The following is an 18,949-nucleotide window of genomic DNA, read 5'->3' as shown; positions in this document are numbered from 1 at the left end:
TGTAAAGTTTCCTTTGTTTATATCTAAATGTCAATTGTTGAAAAACCCATGAGACTGCATGACTACTTTTACTCTAATATTTACTAAAGTGCCTTCAAAGGTCCTCTTCTCTGCTGTATTTGAACTCTCAAGGACTTCACAGCCCAAGACTGTGGAATACAAACTCCTGTATCCTAAACTTAGCTCTTGTGGAATTCTCTTACTCCCTTTCAGCTCTGCACTATCCAATGTGGGGGCTACTTCGTCAAATGTGGCCATTTAAGTTGAATCTAAATGAAACACAGTGTAAAATTCAGTTTCCTGTTCACATTGGCCACACAGCAAGTGCTCAGTAACAGCACGTGGCCGTGGCCAACAGCATCGAACAACAAAGATACAAATTTTCATCACCGCACAAAGCTCAACTGGACAGCACGCTGCTCTAGAGAAACCTGAAGTCCTTCCTTTCTGATCAATGTTTTTAAAGACGGCTTTAGTGAGACGTAATTGACATATAATAAATGGCATATATTTAAAGTGTACAATTTGGTCAGTTTGGCCATGTGTTACACCTGTGAAGTTTCCTCCATCCTCTTGGTAATCCAGGTGATCACTTCTTTGCTTTATTTCACTAGAAATTACTTTGTATTTTCTAGAGCTTTATATAAATAGAATCATACAGTTTGTACTTCTTAGGTGGCTCTGGCTTCTTTCACTCAGCATAAGTATTCTAAGACTCATCTGTGCTGTTGAAAATATCAGTAGTTCATTCCTTTTTATTGCTGAGTAGGATTCCATTGTATGGCTATACCACAGTGTGTTACCCCTTTACTTGTTGATGGACATTTGAGTTGTTTCTTGTTTTGGCCTATTCTAACTAAAGCTGTTAATGAACCTTCACAAAGAATCTGTGCTTTCTTTTCTTTTGTGCACATACCTAGAAGTGGAATAGCTGGGTCATATGGTAGATGTATGTTTACTTTTTAAAAAACTGTCAAACTGTCTGCCAAAGTCAAACATCTCCATTATTTGTATATGAGAACTTTTCAGTTTTGAACTAATCTCTTGATCTGTGGGGAAATTTGTTCTAACCTGTTCTTATAATCTCCAAAGCAATTCTATAATTATCTGTAAAATTTTGCCCCTGAAGTCTCCTTCTTTTCCCAGTTAGAAAAATCATTGTTGTAAAAGGAGTACTAGGCTTTCACCAGAAGAAAACGTGGCAGAGGTTCCTGCAAGGAAGCAGCATCCCTTACCTTTCATCAGGGAACAGCCTGCCCTTCTGGTCTGATGCACCACATGGGGAACAGCCCACCTCAGCAAAAACCGGACACTGGGTTTTGAGCAGCAAAGCCGTCTGAAACACAAAATCATCATGTCCTAAAGTGCTTACTTGTCAGTTATTGGGATGGTACTACAGCCAAACTTAGAATTCTCACTTAAATCATCTTTTTACAATCCTAGCCTGCTCTCTTTCACTAAGAAATGCTTTGCTACTTAGACCACTTAATACTGTTTTATTTAACATTGGAATGGAATATATCATTTATATTAGTTACCAATATCCAGCAAGGGCTCAGGAGACTAAATATAATGAAAGGATCTCAGCTGCATCGTAGACAGCATTTTTACAGCTGACCGGCAATTAATATTTGTTAAAAGATTGCAGTAAGTAATTCAGTCTAACAAATTACATGTTTTCCTTTAATATTTCAGCTTATTTTTTAGGACACAATGTTTTTCTTCATTCCACCTTTATTCTGCTTTATTTCCTGCTCCTGAAGAGCAGTTCACTTTGGCACGCCTAGGATCATACCTGACTGGTATAAAGTACCAGCTGCACTAGCTGAGGCATCAGGGCATCGGCCATGGTCAGAGTCTGTAAATTTGGATGCATCAGGGAGGTCAGTAACACAGGAAGAAGGTGACCGAGCATAGTAGCCTTAGTAACTTGTTCCAAGCCTTTTAACCTACGAAAGTTCAAGAAAACACACAGCTTAAGCAGTTCCCAAGCATGTAAAGAAGCTATTATCATTCTTATCTGACAAATTCTCTTAAACTGCACCTCCTTAAACTAGCTAAGCACTTACCTTTACAGCAATTCAGTCTACAAATTTCCCTCCTTCCATGAGGGAGAGGGAGAGAACAGAAATCTAGTAATAGATTTCACCTCCGACCTGTGATTTTGCCCCCCAAAAAGTTTACATGGTGCATTTCACAGCACCTTCGAAGCACTTTATAAATGGGTTCTAAAATGCAAACAGCTACTCTAGTTACCACCTGCCAAGTCTCCTTGCCTCTGGGGCTGCAGGTCACAGTGCTGCACTGAGTCTCTGATAAGGAGCCAGTGAATGGCTACAACACTGACTCAGCTGCCCAGAGCAGCGATACCCACTTCTGACCTAGAGAAACTGGTTCATGTCGGGGACAGAGGCAGGCAGATTTTTAATCTGCCTTTAAAATCACGTTCTTTCCACGCCCCCCCCCGGTTTTATTGATATATAACTGACATCACTGTATAAATTTAAGGTGTACAATTAATGATTTGATATATGTGTATATTATGAAATGATCACCTAAAATCACACTCTTAATATCCCAATCCTCTGCTAGAAGAATTAAGGTATATGACTCACCCGAAGAAACATGTGTGTTATGTAAATTTTCTAAAACTGCTTAGGGTACTGGGGCTGGAACCGGAACCAACCCCCACATCTCCCCAGCTCTCAGACTGTACTTCCTCCCCAGGGCAGATCTGCACCACGTGCCAGCAGTGAACCTTACATGTCCTAACAAGCCCCAGTGCAACTCCTTTCTGGATTATATTATTCTCAGTTCCAACCTGCCCACCTACTCTCTGGGAGTAGGCGAGAAACAGGGACATGGGACAGACAGGGTTACTGGAGGAAAAACACACCGCATGATTGTTTCAGATCAGCATCTCAACACTGAAATCATCAACGAACACAGGATGTAACTCATCTCTGACAACAAACCACAGCAGAAATTTTAATGGGGAGTATGGAGAAAGAGCTTTAATACTAGGAAAGAGAAGTTTACCCTATACATAGATTACTCCTGTATTTGGAGAAATAAAATTACAGTAAAATCTTGAGATATCATGTCAGTGTCATCTTTTGCATTAGCAGTTAATTATCTGTATCACTAAGTCACTTCTACCTCCCTAAAGTACTTACCATAAGGGAACTAAGTGCACATAGTGCTGAGTTAGATAATCAAAGGAGGGCTTCCCTGGTGGCGCAGTGGTTGAGAGTCCGCCTGCTGATGCAGGGGACACGGGTTCGTGCCCCGGTCCGGGAAGATCCCACATGCTGTGGGGTGGCTAGGCCCTTGAGCCACGGCCGCTACCCCTGCGCATCCGGAGCCTGTGCTCCGCAACGGGAGAGGCCACAACAGTGAGAGGCCCGCGTACCGCAAAAAAAAATAAATAAATAAATAGATAATCAAAGGAAAGGCCAATTTGGGAGTGTTGATGGTAGAAGACCCAAGTGACAGAGACGATGGTGTCCACCACACCTTGCTACCCTTAGATCGTGGTTGTCAGCCCAGTCCCACCTAAAAGCACCATTAATTGAAAGTTCAACTGTGTTTAGCTTTGAAACACTTGCCACTTCAATCTGTTCTCACAAAGATCCCTCTATATTCAATGAACATTTGATGTTCTCTTCTAAAAGATTTCCCTTTCATAAGCAAATTCTTCTTCCTGAATGGCAGCAGGTCACAGTTCACAACCCATTTCCTCACCTCTGCTCCCGGTCAGCTATGTCACTATTTATGAGGGCAGTTGTGACCTGCTGTAGCATTTCCAACACTTCATCACATCCAGTCAGGATTTGGGTGGCAAGAGCCAAAATACTGACCTTTAGCTCCTAGGTAGAAAATATCATAAAATTATTTTTAAGCTTTGTGATGAATATACACTTACAATCACAACATGAAATGATGTATTTAATGATGCATTTCCAAATTAAATAATGAGGTGGCCAGAATAAGCCCAAAGCAGTAAGTTCCGCTAGGATGGCAAGTAACAATTTGAGTTGGGAGGCTAAGGTCTGGAGTGCTGACAGAAATACGCAGTATTTCACGGGGAGCACACCGAGTCCCCAGGAGAAAAGGCATTTCTCCCATCCCCTCCAGCACAAGAGAGCTCCCGGTGGCCAGCCCAGAAAATGTCCAGGTGGAAGATTGCCTTGGGTGGTATGAGGATAGCTAAAGAGAAAAACAGAACAGTAAAAGGCGCATGTATAGGCGGTGAATAAAATGAGACAAAAACACAACATTCTGAAACAGTACAAGTGACCTTTTTACTTAATGATTTAAAACATTACACTTGAAAAGAGGCAAGTTAAAAAATTCAACTAAAGTAGCAGGCAGTTACAGGCTATTAAACATTAAAAATAACTATTGGAGAGTTCACGGGAGTACAAATACTAAATAATGTGTTAAGAAACACTAGTTAAGATCATAGAAATGTTTAGTTTACGGTTATTTTCTATTAGGGAAAAAAAAATACAACCAAACTAACCCTTTAGGTGAAATCTGTATCTTTTATTTTTCCCAGAATTCCTAGATAAGCCAGCCTACTCTGCCTTTACCAAGAGTATTTCCTTCCATGGGTTAATTAAGAACTTATAACATTTAACCTTTCAAATAAAAAACACTGGTTTTCATTGTTGGAATTTTCTGGAGTCTTTTTGGGGTATTATTTAGATATTTTTATCATTAAGAGAAAAGGAATTCTGAACTGACTAGATGAGAAAAATCATGGCTTAAGTCATACTAATCAACCCGATCAGCCTTCACCTACTGACTACATGCCGGCAGCAGCACATCCAGCTACTGCACAGGCCTCAGCTCTAATCCCCACTGCAGCCTCACAAGGGAGATGTTATGGCCCCTTTTTACTGATTAGGAAACTAAGGCAAGGTAAGTTAATAAATAGTGTCAGCAATTTAAATGATTAATTCAGGTATTTCTGCCTGTTTAAAAATTGATTACATAATGAGATAAACCCATAAATATGAACTAGCAGGTATGTAAAATCTCTTATTTATATAGTATATATGCATAAAAGGGGTAAGAAAAGGGCAAACTATAGTGGCTTTTATCTTTAACTATGGCTTCCTTAGTTAATTTTTCAGTGTGTTTTAGTCAACATTTTAAGGAAGAATCGAGTTATTGATTTCTCTAATTCTCCCACAAAGATAAAATTCTGAAGAACAATGCAAACAACAGCCTCAAGCATCTGTCAAAATTATAACAACCACGGCTATAAAAAAAAAAATCTGTGGATTGCTATAAATTGCCATGTGGGAACAAATTATTGAGTTTACACAGAAGCTAACTTAAAAATAATTACAGAAAATGGAATGAACTATAGGTTCAGAAATTATTCAACATAAGGATTGTGAGAAAATTATCACCTTTTAAAATTGTTTGAATCAAGAGAACATAATAAACCAGCCAAAATGTCAAAACTGTTTTAAAATGTTATGCTCCCTGATTTATCTATATCTATATACATATACATACAGATATATATATATATTTATATATAAAACTTTCAGGTGCATATGAGATCACTTGTAAGTGCCGTATTTTATAGTTCTTAAAAAGAGATGAAAATAAACAAAGGCACAAAAAGACTGACAGGAGCACGTGGATAACACATTATGAGAGTGTCACAAATATGGTAACCACTGTGCAATGACATAAAAATCTATGAAATGAGAGACCTAATATTACCTCGCACAAAAATATAAGCCACATGGTGAAATCTGACGTCATAATACACAGAAATTTAGCCATTTAAGCTGTGCTTTACACACTGGGTAGAAAGCATCGTTAGAATAAAGCTTGGTGTTTACCTGTACCTTCAATGTCTCTCCCTGCAAGGAGTTGTCACTGTCATCATTCTCATCAGGTTTAATCAAAACAGTGTTACTGAGAAGGTGGTTCTGAACTGCCATCAGATAGCGCAGGCAGGAGGATGCAGCCTTTAATACAAATAAGGGCGTTTAAATGACCTAAACCCTACTGAAAGAAGGGCTCATGTAATCCTCATGTTTTTTAAAGATTTCGACAAGGGAAGCAAAAGAGAAAGTACAGAAAACAGACCAAGTTAGTTTCTCAGGTGACTTATTTCCACATGGCTTTTGATACATAATTTGACACATTTACCATAACTTTCTGCCTTCTGCTACATATTTCTCACTAATCACTCCAATACTTGAATTTTTGCCTCTTAATAATTAATTCTTCCTACCCACGCTTCCCCTCACATGCATCTCCATGAGAGAAGACTCTACCCAAACCCTTAAAAGAATCTTTTATTTCTTATCAGTTTCTGTAAAACACTGATGGTTTAGAAAACAATGCTAAATTAAAAATTAATAGAAGGGAAATCCCCACCCAGTATTTTAAACACAATGAAAACATCCAAATTCAGTCTAACAATTTATTGCATCAAGACATTTAAGCAGGAGGAATAAAGTCTTTTGAGAAAGTACTTGAAGTGGATTTGTCTATTTCTACATTTCTAAGACAAGCACAGTCATTCATTGACTTTCATCAATTAAGTCTGTCCTTGCAAAGTATGTGTGTACACACACACTTCAATACAGTAAAATGAAAACAGGGAAACTTGATATAATTTTGCTTTCATTAAACACATTTTTACTTACAGGCACAGTTGAAAGGAGTTTTTGAAAATCATCTTTAGAGACAGTTTGGCACTTGGTGATTAAGATACAGGATTCTCGTACAACAATCTTCAGAATGTAGTGTAAAAGTTCGTCATTTAGTCTTTAAAATGCAGGAAAAATGTAACAATAAGATAATAATGGTTTAATAATAAAAGGATAAAATTTATACAATGGGTACAAGATGACAAATAGAAGATACAAAATTCACTGGGTCTCTAAGTAAACCATCTTACTCAGTGATGATTCTAACAACTAGGTATATTATCTGAATCAAATTTATGGAAACACAATGGTACTTAAGCACCTAGTTCAAGTATTTTATAAATAACTTGAGAGACACACCTTCTTCCCCTCACCAGCTCGAACCACACCTTCACCCTCTCTCACAGACCAGCAGTTTGATGACACCCTCCACCAAGATTTCTTAAATAAGCTCCACCTGTTATTTCTGCTAAGTACCCTTCTTCCAGGCTCAAGTTGTTATACTCATTAAACTGAAATGTGCTATTATCATTTCTTAGGGCAACTGTGGGATTTATTACCTTTCAACTGATCCACACTTTAGACTTAACACGCCAATTATCATATAGGATATTACAGGAGACTAAAGTTGATCAAACACATTCAACTGTAAATTAATTACTGAGAAAAACACATAGAAAAGGCTAGCAGTGAATAACACAGCATCACATCACCTGTAATGATCATCCTCCTCGCTGCCAAATCGGTTGTTTTGAAGCTGTTCAGCTAAATTGGTTAGGATCACATCCCGCAGCTGGGAGAGGCCGCTATTTCTCTCTCCTAACACAGAACAAAGCTCCATAAACTACCTTGATAATTACACTTAGAAAACTGATGTTATTTTAAAAAAGTTTTTAAATGAGCAGGCTGTCGACAATCTAGGGGCACCAGGCATATGTACTTACACAAACAACAGCAGCAAAAACTGTATCACAACCAGTCAGACTTTCTTTAACCAGTACATCCTGATTTAAGTGTAGTTACTGTCTTGACATTTCAGGAAGTGTGATTTCTAATTCCTCAAACTAATATTGCTTATAAATGCAGGGTGTCTTTAACATGGTGAATTTTGTCATTGTCATTGAGTCTAACTTTAAAAGTTGGATTTTAATGTGTGGGGAAAAAACTGGCTTAGAAATCCCAAGAAATCATTATCTTTAATGTTCATTAAACATCTACAGTGAGGTACATTATGCTACACAGTGGGGATAGAAAGAGGTTTATAAAACTTGACAATACATAGAACATGGTTTCTGCTTTCCATCTAGTTTAAGTGTTGGCATATGTGCATTTTAAAAATAACACTGAGATCAAGCCTCGGTAAATTTAAGAACACTGAAATCATATCAAGCATTTTTTCCAGCCACAACACTGTGAGATTAGAAATCAATTACAGGAAAAAAACTGTAGAAAACACAAACACACGAGGCTAAACAATCTGCTATTAAATAAGCAAGAGATCACTGAAGAAATCAAGGAGGAAATCAAAAAATACATAGAAACAAATGACAACAAAAACATGACGACCCAAAACTTATGCGATGCAGCAAAAGCACTCCTAAGAGGGAAGTTTATAAAATAACGTTGACTAACAGATATGAAGAAAAATAAAATAAAATTCAGTCATTTCTTTAGGGACAAAAAAGGTTGTTTTTTCAAGGGTAATTAAAGGATAATTCTCACCTTCTGTTAAGACCAGCTTAAGTAAGTTATTGATTTCAGTTTCACCTGGGTACAAGATATTTAAACCAGAGCTGAAATGACAGAAAAGTCGAAAAGCTTTTAAACACGTTCTAGAAAATCCAAATTCTAAATATTTAAATTTCTATTAAAAGATGCCAGCTTGAGTACAGTTTCACCACTAAGAAAGCAACTGAAACTAAATTCACTGTTGTGATGTAGTCCAATGACCTCCCTGATAAACAGTATCCCTCTCCTTCTCATACTTGTGAATTACCAAAATGATAACTTATCTGAGGCTAGATGCAGAACTGGTTAAAGAGAATTGAGCTATAAAAAGTCAATGTATGGAAATCCAAAAAAGAGGGGAGATATGTATACGTATAGCTGATTCACTTTGCTGTACAGCAGAAACTAACACAACACTGTAAAGCAACTATACCCCAATAAAATTAAAAAAAAAAAAGTCAATGTAGTCAAACTAGCTGTATGCAGAATGTGCCAAAAAATCATTTGGGAAGTCAGTGGCAGAGCAAAGACTAGAATCCAGGTCTATCTGCTGCCAAAGCCTGTTTCTTAACCACCTTGCCACACTTTGACCCAAATGAGAAGAACATCCAGTTGCAAACCACCAAAATATCTATTTAAAGGGATTTTTTTCTGGTCTTGTTTTAAGATCCGAAAGTGAGATGAGGAGTGTATGTACATGGACAGCCTGAGTCCTCTGGGAGTGGGGCCACAAACTTCTCTCCAGTTAGATTATCCTCTACACGTGAGGTCCTGACTGTGGGATGGGGTAAGAGACATCCAGGCAACCAGTCTGAAGGGAAAGTTACAATGTAGTGCAGGAGAAGCCCTCTGCAGAGAGCACTGAGAAAATCGGGTGCTGATTACCTGATGGCAAGGCAGACTTCCTTCTGAATTTCAGGGCAAATTTGATCTTTTGGTGCCATCAACAACTGCCAAAGAAGCAACCCCGACCGTCGAATGATGTCTCGATTCCTTTCAGTTTGTGGGCTGAAGAAAAATTTAAACACCACCTACAGAAACATAAGGGGTATATCTGAAAATGCTAATTCTACTGGGGATAAAATTATCCCTATGAAAAAAGAACACGCTAGTTATTCTTTTTTTTTTTCACGCTAGTTATTCTTATGAATGAATACCCAGGTGGATTTTTAACCACAATCGCTTTTACTGCGTAATGGTATAATTATAGTAAATGTTTTACATATATTACTTGCAATGAGTATATATCAGTACATATAGCAATACTCCATTAACTGCAGTGCTATGAATATGATGATAATTCTAATTACAGGATTAGAATGTGGTAAGATGCAAAACAGGAATGTTATTACATTTTTCTTCTGGTAGAAATTAGCTGACTGAAGCCAAGGTTTGTGTTTCTTTTTCTCTATTTTATTTATCTCAAAACAGTGTATTTACCTGAAAGACAACGAGAATGCAGCGTATGATACAGGTGTCTCCATTAACCATGGCCTTCTCCATAATGTCACAAATACTGCTAAGATGGTGTGCTTCAATTGGATGCTGCTTGCCCAAGACACTTGTGATTGGAAGATTGGGGTTGGTAGCAAGAAGATTGAGTTGGTGTATGCACATCGCACCAACATGGTGCAATAATTGGTTTATAACCTCATTCGTGGTTATAGCCTCTTCTAGAAGATGAAAAGGAAAGTCAGTGAGGAAAGACATCTCTGGGTGGCCACCAAGGAACATACCTCTGACTTGCAAAAGGTGCACGCACACCAGAAGAGACTATCTTGCCTTCAATCTCTCCCACTACTGCTGGAGAACCCTTTTCCCTGCCACAGAATGCTGGGGTGAAAACACCTGGGAATTTCCATTTTTTTAAAGGGCATAAGTAGCTACCACTTCTTGAGTCCTTTCTATATGCTAGACAATGGGCTGAATGCTTTACATGCTTTACCTTACAATATCATTATCAACTTAGACTATTTTAGCCCTGTTTTGTAGAGGAGTGACTCAAGAATTAGAGAGGTTCAGTAACTCGCCCTAGGTCACACAGCTACTAAGTGGTAGAGCTGGAATTTGAATTCAAGCCATCTCAGCTCAGATCCCATGGTGGTAACTATTCTAGAAAAATCTCTTCATCTTCTATGCCTCCTCTCTGGTAACACCCACCACCCTCTCCAGCTGAGAAATATCTCCTCCCATGGTACCTCAAATATTTTACACAGTCTGATCTCATTTAGTTACCACAGCCTAGACAGACATCAGTTCAACCTTGGTTAAAGAGAACTGACCAGCATCCTCTTATATAATAATGAATGCCTCATCATAGTTATAGACATTCAGGGAATGGAGGTGAAAATAATCTAAACAGGCAAAGTACAGGAAAAAAAGATTGCTTTTTTCCTTAAACCAGCTGAAATGAACTGCATAAAAGAAACAAGAAAGTAGGTAACCTTGGAGAGTCAGGCTTGGGTGGGGTGACCTTAGAGCTGCAAAAGGATTGTGGGCACCGTGACCTATGAGGAAAGGACTCAAGGAAAACCTATCAGAAGGTAAACCCTGCCAAAACTAAACTTTTCAATTGCATGTTAACCCTAAGGCCTGGCTGGGTCCCCCTCTCTTCTGTGCCTTTATGAGTCCTTGATCTCACAACAACAGAATTCAGGCTCGTATTGTTCGTCTTCACCAAACACTTTTTGAAAGGTAGCTTTGGGAATCTACCCAAATAACTGAGGTCTTTAAATTTCATTCTGAGTTAGATGGGAAGCCAGTGGAGGTGTCTGAGCAGAAGAGTGACAGATCTGACTATGTACATTGTAAAAGACTCTGGCTGCCGTGTGGAGGTAAGCCTAAGCAGGGTGGAGGAGGGCGACTGCAGGGGAAATAGGAAGACCAGTGAGGGGGCTACTATGATAATCTGGGTGAAGATGATGGCCTAGACTAGAGTTGTAGCAGCAGAGATAGAGGGAAATGGTTAGACTTGGAATACATCTTGAAGATGGGAGCTGACAGGATTTGCTGATGTCCATTTGGATGTGGGGTATTAGAGAAAGAAAGTCAAAGGTAACTTAATTTTTTGGTCTGAGCATATGAAAGAATAGTGATCCATATACTGGAATATGGAGGACTCGGTAGGTGTAGATTTGTAGGGGGGAGATACAGGGAGTTTGTTTTTGACATGTTAAGTTGAAGATGTTAGATATCCAAGTAGAGACGAATACATAGACTGGAGTTGAGGCAAGAGGCTTGGAGATAATAATTAGGGAGTCACAATATATAAATTTCTTCTTTTTTGCTGTTTTACAAGATACAATTTACACATACCATGAAGTTCACCCATTCTAAGTGCACAAAACAATGTTTTTTATTAAATTTATACAAATACCAAAATCAAGAGTGAAAGCAGAGAAATTATTACTGATCCTATAAAAATTAAACTAATTATAATACTAGGAGCAACTTTATGCCAACAAATAAGAAAACTTAGGGCTTCCCTGGTGGTGCAGTGGTTGAGAGTCCACCTGCTGATGCAGGGGACACAGTTTTGTGCCCCAGTCCGGGAAGATCCCACATGCCGCGGAGCGGCTGGGCCCATGAGCCATGGCCGCTGAGCCTGCCCGTCTGGAGCCTGTGCTCGGCAACGGGTACAAAAAAAAAAAAAAAAAAAAAAAAAAGGAAAAAATAGAAAACTTAGATAAAATGCACAAATTTCTAGAAAGACACAACTACCAAGACAAACACAAGAAGAAACAGAAAATCTAATAGATAATTCCAAAGTCTCAAAGTATCACCTCCTCCAAAATATTAATTACTGTGGTAATTAACATATGTCTCTGATGCTTTTCCTTCCAGGAGGTGAAGCTTAATTCCCCTTCCCATGAGTGTGGGCTTAATGTCTTGCTTCTAACAAATTGAATATGGAAGGGGAAGAAGCTTTCTTCACTCTGCAGTGAAGAAAGCTGGCATTTAAACCAAGTGATCAATTTTAATATCACTAGTAATAAGTCATGCTGCTATCATGTACCCTGTGATATGATGTAATGAGAAAAGCACTTCACCTCTGTGGTGTTCTTCCCCCAAATCTATAACCTCAGTTTTAAAGGACGAAACAACAGATGACCCCAAACTGAGGGAAATTCTACAAAATATCTGACTGGTATTCCTTAAAAGTGTCTTCTTCTATTCTTCAGATAGGATAACTCTATCCATCTATATCCAAGTTTGCTGATTATTTCTCCCACCATCTCAAATCTGCTATAGAGCTACTCCAGTGATTTTTTTCTCTTCAGTCATTGAACTTTTCAAATCCAGAATTTCCAACTGGTTCTTTTGTCTTTTTTTTTGTTTTTTTTTTAAATAAATTCTGTGTTGAAATTCTCTGTTTATTCATGGTCATCATACTTTTCTTTAATCTTTTAAACATGGTTTCCTTTAGTTCTTTGAATTTACTTCTAAAGGCTGCTTTGGAGTCTTCATCTGCTAAGTCTAATATCTGAGTTTTGCCTGCAGTGTTTAGCTACTGATTTCTCCTCCGCTCACTTTGTTTTCTTAAATTCTTATTTCTATTTTCGTTTTTACTTTCATTTGTTTATTTTTATTATTGTCATTTTTATTTTTAAGCCTGCCTTCCTAGTGGTTACCTCGTCTGAGTCAGAGGTTGTGCTCAAACACCCTGAGCCAGTAATACTTCCACCCTGGATGGAGGCCACGTTTTCTGGGGGAAGCACATCAAAGTTTAGGCAGTTTTAAACTATTCTGTGCTTTTCACCTTCTGTGGGCCCTCTCAAATCTCTGCATGTGTATGCAGGCTCATTTTCAGCCAGGCTTCTGTGAACAACTTGGGCCTTCTCTGGCATCTTCTCTGCAGATGTTTGGGGAGCTTACGAAGGCCCTTTGTAGCTTTCTCACTACCCACATCTCACTAGTAAATTTCTGGCTAGTTTGCTGGTTCGATGCTTGCCCTAACCAGGACCACAACCTCAGGCTAGCTAAGCCACTGGTTGTCGCTGTTTGTTTGCCACCAAGACCACTACTGTTACTGACATTGCTGCTGTGTGTGAGTTTTTTTCCATGCTCTGCTCCAAATCAGTCAGCCCCTTCTAGCAGCCAAGCTGCTGGCTTCCATGATCTGCCCCACCCTGATGGAATTACTGCACTGACCGAGCTTAAGGTAGGGGACAGGAGTGTCCGCAGCTAAGAACATCACAGACTTCTACTGTTCTTAGCCAAAGTTCAGTGGGGTTTTTTTTTTTATGAATACCGTATCTCAATTTGGTATATGCCTTTGGTCAACTTCCAGAGCCTAGAAATAGTTAATTTTTTTTTAGTTGGCATTTTAATTTTATAGAAATAGTTATTTTTGGTAATTCAGTCCATTTTATCATTGCTTTATCAGGAGAGGATTTGCTGAGCTACTCACTACACCATATATACCACTATAGTTGACTTTGAAGTCAAAAGATTTTACGTTAATATTAACTTATATTAAGAATCTTAATATTAAGAAATATAAAGGTCCTTTACCAGATAGTCTATCAAAATTGTAAGTCTGTGTATAAGTAAGTTGTTATTAATGCAAAACATTATAACAGCATATATAATCCCACACCAAGTACAAATAAAGAACGAACTTCTGTCCCAAAGTTCTGACAATTTCAGAAGGGACATAACAATTTTCCTTTAAAAAAGTCTGTGGACCACCTCAAAAGCTCTATTTATTTACACACTTATTTACTTACTCATAAACCCATCAGATAATAAGAATTCTAGGTTTCTAAATTCAAAGAGGGAAGGCTGTTGACACATTTTGCTGCTTGGGCTATGTTGCCACTTACTAATGCTGCTGTACTCTCTCCTATTTCATGGGGGAAAAATCTCTTCCTGTAGGACTATGAGTGCACCTTACCTTTGGGCTCAGTGATGATATGGCTGACTCCAAGTCTCTGACAGACGTAATGGAAGGCCTGATTCCCAGGATTACACCATTGATCGATATAGTCATTCGAGCATGTCCATAGCATGTTGTTCACTGTATCGTAACAGGCACCTGCAAAAAGAACATCCTTTATTCAACTATCATACCATTGACTGCTTGATACATACTTCTCATAAGCAGTGCTAAAGAATGAAAGGGCAAGGATTCTCCCCAGTGCTGGCAAGCCACATCCCACATCCCCCCAATGCTGGCAAAGCATTAGATTGGGGCTCAGTAGGAAGGCAGGATTCAATGTCTACTCGGCTTAACTCATATGTGAGAATGGAATAAGCCTCATGGAATAGAAAGTTTTTAGTAACTGACTTACATGTGACCTTTTTAATTCCAAAAAGGATTTAAGTGGCTTACAGTAAAACCCAGGTACAACAGGGCTAATTAACATTAACACACAGTAAAAGCCTTAGTAACTGAGCCCAAAACTTAGATATGAGCTCCCTAGGTGCCAAGGCAAAGAGAAAATCCAATGCGCTAACATAATGCTCATTTTCTAACAATAAGAAGTATACTAATCCCTCAAGGGAAATAAACCTTTTTAATGGCATAAACTTTAAGAAGAATTTGTTATAGACAACATTACACAACCTAATGGACAGTATCTTCAATAGTAATTTATGCAGAGGAATTTCACATATGACAATTTCTTATACTAATCCTCACAATTAAAGAGTAGCATAAAAAAATTCTTTCAAGGAAACTAGAATACCATAGAGAATTAGCAAGAGTTTTTAAGAGAAATTGCTTAAATTTTGAATTTTCCAAGGAAAATAAATGTGGGCATTTATTTCTTACCCAATCCTGGTACAAGAGCACCACGCCCCAATGAGCTTCCAGCAGCATCTATGAGATCGGCACGACTTGTGAACTGACCATCCGAAATATTATACACCAAGCTAGAAGCTAGGACTTCAGAAACAAATATTAAGCTGTTTAATAAGCCTTAAGATGATGGTTAGCTTAAACTTTAGCCTCTTAACAAGACTTTATAAAAATCACATCTTGGGCTTCCCTGGTGGCGCAGTGGTTGGGAGTCCACCTGCAGATGCAGGGGACGTGGGTTCGTGCCCCGGTCCGGGAGGATCCCACGTGCCGCGGAGCGGCTGCGCCTGTGGGCCATGGCTGCTGGGCCTGCGCGTCCGGAGCCTGCTGTTCCACAACGGGAGAGGCCACAGCGGTGAGAGGCCCGCAAGAAAAAAAAAAAAATCACATCTTTTTTGGTTGTCTATCAGTGGTAACAATGAGGAGACAAAAGACACACATTAAGACCACAAAAAGAAAACTGTCATAAAGCCTTTTCCAATACGGTGAACCATATTTTTGAAAGTGTTTTTAAAATGGCAACTTTTACATACAGGTTTTTTTCAAGATAGATTGTCAAAAGGGTAATTGCAAACGGGGTTATGATTATTAACATCACAAGGTAACAATATTTACAAGAAATATTTACAATATTTACATATATTTGGTGCTCAAAACAGGTTAGTGGATGTTTAGTTGCTATCCTTCCAAGCCCTGTCTCTAAAACTTGGAAACACTTCAGCCTTTTCCCTTAACACAGGGAAGTGTAGTGATGACAAGCATGAGCTTTAGGATTCTGAATCTGAATTCCAGCTCTACCACTTCTGTGTGACCCTGGGAAATTTACTGAACCTCTCAGTTTCCCCATGTGTAAAGTGGAGATAATAAAAGTTACCTACTTTATACAGTTATTGTGAAGATTAAATGAGTTTAAATATAACAAGGATCTGTTTTTTTTTTTTTTCCTGAGAAGGTTTTATCATGGCTGCTGCTTTCCTCATGGCGGCCAGGACACTCCTCAGCTCCTCTTGCTTCCTCTTGGCACAGATGTATGTCCCCACCCTTTTCTGGATGAACTTGAGGGCCTGCTTGTTCTTGGAGACCCTGGCATGCCACTCCATGGCATGCAGCTCCTAAGGGGCAAAGCCACACACCTTTTGGATCACATCTTGCAGGGCTGTGCCTCAGCTTGCTCATGTTCTTGGTCACCTGGTGGCCCTTGTTGAGGCCCACGGCCATGGGGCAGCAAGAAGCCATGGCGGCTGCTCTTCAATGGCTGCCATGGCAGAAGGGCCTAGCTGCTATTATTGATATAACTTTCTTCCCCACTTTCCAACAGAAAATTCTAGCACTGTCTCTCAAGTTCCTTTTTCTTATTCCCATCACCCTAGTAATCCAGATTCTCATCACGCCTGACTTGAGCTATAATCTAAACTGTACCCTTTGTTTCTTTTCTATTGTTCTGTCCTGCACACCAACAAAATGGTCTTCTCCAAATCTCTTTTTCATTGTATTTACCATGCATATGCCTTTCCCCTACGTGGCCACTTATATGAATAATAGCCATTTTTCATGACTTAAACTCAAAACTTCATGAAGTCTCTCCCCTCTACCCCACTCAACAATGACCCTTTCTTCCTCTGATTCTGCAGCACTTACATCTGCTCCCCATGGTTCAGGCAGTGATACAGCATTGTATATCATTTTCTAGTTGTTTCACACACCTGCATCATATCTCCCAACCAGCCTATGAGCTCCTCAAGGCAAGCACCACTTTTCCCACTCACTGAGTAGCCACCACAGTGATCAATGTGGAACAGGACATAGAAGAAATTTAAACATTTATTTATTTGTTGGTCTAAAATAGAATCACTGGGTAAGCTATATCCTCATGAAAAAAATGGCACCGTGAAGGCTTGTTTTAATCAAATGGGGCTAATCTCAGGTGAGTGGAAAAAACCATGCCAAAAAGACTAAAAAAGAGTTTCAGATGATTAATGGTCAATAAAAAGACAAATAACCCAATTTTAAAATGGACAAAGGATTTGAATAGATATTTCTCCAAAGAACATATACAAATGGCCAATCAGCACAAGAAAAGATGTTCAACATCATTAGTTGTTAGGGAAATGCAAATCAACACCACAATGAGATACCACTTCATACCCACTATGGAGTACAGCTATTAAGAAAAAAAAAGAAAAATAACAAATGTCAGAGAGGATGTGGAAAAATTGGAGCCATTGCTAATGAGACTCTAAAATGGTACAGCCGTTCTGGAAAACAGTTTAGCAGTCCCTCCGAAGCTTAAACATACAGGTACCACATGACCCAGAATTCTACTCCTACACATATACCCAAGAGAAATGACAACATGTCTACGCAAAAACTTGTACATGAATGTTCATAGCAGCATTATTCAAAACAGTCAAAAAGCAGAAACAACTCAAATGTCAATGGATTATATTCATACAATCAAGTATGATTTGGCCATAAAAAGAAATGAAGTAATGATTTGTGCTACAACATGGGTGAACCTTGGAAACATTACGCTTAAAAAAAAAAAAAAAAGCCAGTCACAAAAGCACATATATTGTATAATGCCATATATTTGAAAAGTCCAGAATAGGTAAATCCATAGAGTCAGAAAGTAGATTGGTGGATGCCAGGGGCTGGGGAAAGGGGGGGATAAAGGGACTGACTGCTAATGGGTATGGGGTATCTTTTTAGAGTGATGGAAATGTTCTAGAATTAGATTGTGGTGATGGCTTGACAACTCTGAATATATTAAAAACCACTGAACTGTATACTTTAAAGGGGTAAATTTTATGGTATGTAAGTTATAACTCAATAAAGCTGTTTTTTGTTTTTGAAGTGAGTAGTAAATTTACATCATTTACCCGAGGGCTAAAGGAGGCATCCTGGTCACATGTTAGAGAAAACAGGCTGTTGAGAAAAAGTCTAACCCATTTGATTCTAAAAGCAAAAAAGAAGACTTCCCTGGTGGCGCAGTGGTTAAGACTCTGCGCTCCCAATGCAGGGGGCCCAGGTTCGATCCCTGGTCAGGGAACTAGATGCTGTATGCATGTCGCAACTAAGAATTCGCATGCCACAACTAAGGAGCTGACGAGCTGCAACTAAGAAGCCTGCGAGCCACAACTAAGGAGCCCGCCTGCTGCAACTAAGGACCCTACGTGCCGCAACTAAGAAGCCAGCGAGCCGCAACTAAGGAGCCCACTGGCTGCAACTAAGGGTCCTGCTGGCCGCAACTAAGGAGCCAGCCAGCAGCAACTAAGGAGCCTGCAAGCTGCAACTAAGGAGCACGCCTGCTGCAACCAAGACCTGGTGCAACCAAATAAAGAAAATAAATATTTAAATAAATTTTTAAAAAGTAAAGACAAAAGAGTTTTGGAGTTGTTATAAGTATCTAAATCCCAAACACGTGCACTACTTGAAATGGCCTAAAAGTTAAGTTGATACTAGATAAATGGTTTTATTTAAGCTGTTGAGGTTAAATTTATATCTGCAGGTTAAAGTTTGGGTAAGAAATGCTTTTTTAAACATCTAAATGCGAAATATAATCCTTCAATGGAATTATGGGGAGGGGGAAGGGTAAGCTGTGACAAAGCGAGAGAGAGGCATGGACTTATATACACTACCAAATGTAAAATAGATAGCTAGTGGGAAGCAGCCGCATAGCACAGGGAGATCAGCTCGGTGCTTTGTGACCACCTAGAGGGGTGGGATAGGGAGG

General features: G+C 39.0%; 1 protein-coding gene and 1 pseudogene across 1 annotated transcript in view; both read right to left on the bottom strand.

The window, feature by feature from the left end:
- HECTD4 (HECT domain E3 ubiquitin protein ligase 4) overlaps nucleotides 1–18,949 on the bottom strand; it is a 185,576-nt gene that overhangs the window by 91,052 nt on the left and 75,575 nt on the right. Inside the window, exons 10-20 of the mRNA XM_024741407.1 lie at nucleotides 15,190–15,303; nucleotides 14,311–14,451; nucleotides 9,855–10,087; nucleotides 9,300–9,445; nucleotides 8,409–8,479; nucleotides 7,400–7,505; nucleotides 6,684–6,804; nucleotides 5,868–5,996; nucleotides 3,745–3,869; nucleotides 1,796–1,949; nucleotides 1,236–1,336 (exon numbers count right to left, since the gene is read on the bottom strand). Of these exons, the coding sequence (XP_024597175.1) occupies nucleotides 1,236–1,336; nucleotides 1,796–1,949; nucleotides 3,745–3,869; nucleotides 5,868–5,996; nucleotides 6,684–6,804; nucleotides 7,400–7,505; nucleotides 8,409–8,479; nucleotides 9,300–9,445; nucleotides 9,855–10,087; nucleotides 14,311–14,451; nucleotides 15,190–15,303 (1,441 nt within the window). The remainder of the gene's footprint in view (nucleotides 1–1,235; nucleotides 1,337–1,795; nucleotides 1,950–3,744; nucleotides 3,870–5,867; nucleotides 5,997–6,683; nucleotides 6,805–7,399; nucleotides 7,506–8,408; nucleotides 8,480–9,299; nucleotides 9,446–9,854; nucleotides 10,088–14,310; nucleotides 14,452–15,189; nucleotides 15,304–18,949) is intronic.
- Nucleotides 15,904–17,179, bottom strand: LOC112397278 (60S ribosomal protein L36 pseudogene; annotated as a pseudogene).

The sequence above is a fragment of the Neophocaena asiaeorientalis genome, unplaced genomic scaffold, assembly GCF_003031525.2.
Source record: "Neophocaena asiaeorientalis asiaeorientalis breed wild unplaced genomic scaffold, Neophocaena_asiaeorientalis_V1.1 scaffold648, whole genome shotgun sequence".
NCBI classification, from domain to species: Eukaryota; Metazoa; Chordata; class Mammalia; order Artiodactyla; family Phocoenidae; genus Neophocaena; species Neophocaena asiaeorientalis.
Note: the sequence above shows the minus strand (reverse complement) of the source record. Positions and strands in the feature narration are given on the sequence as shown.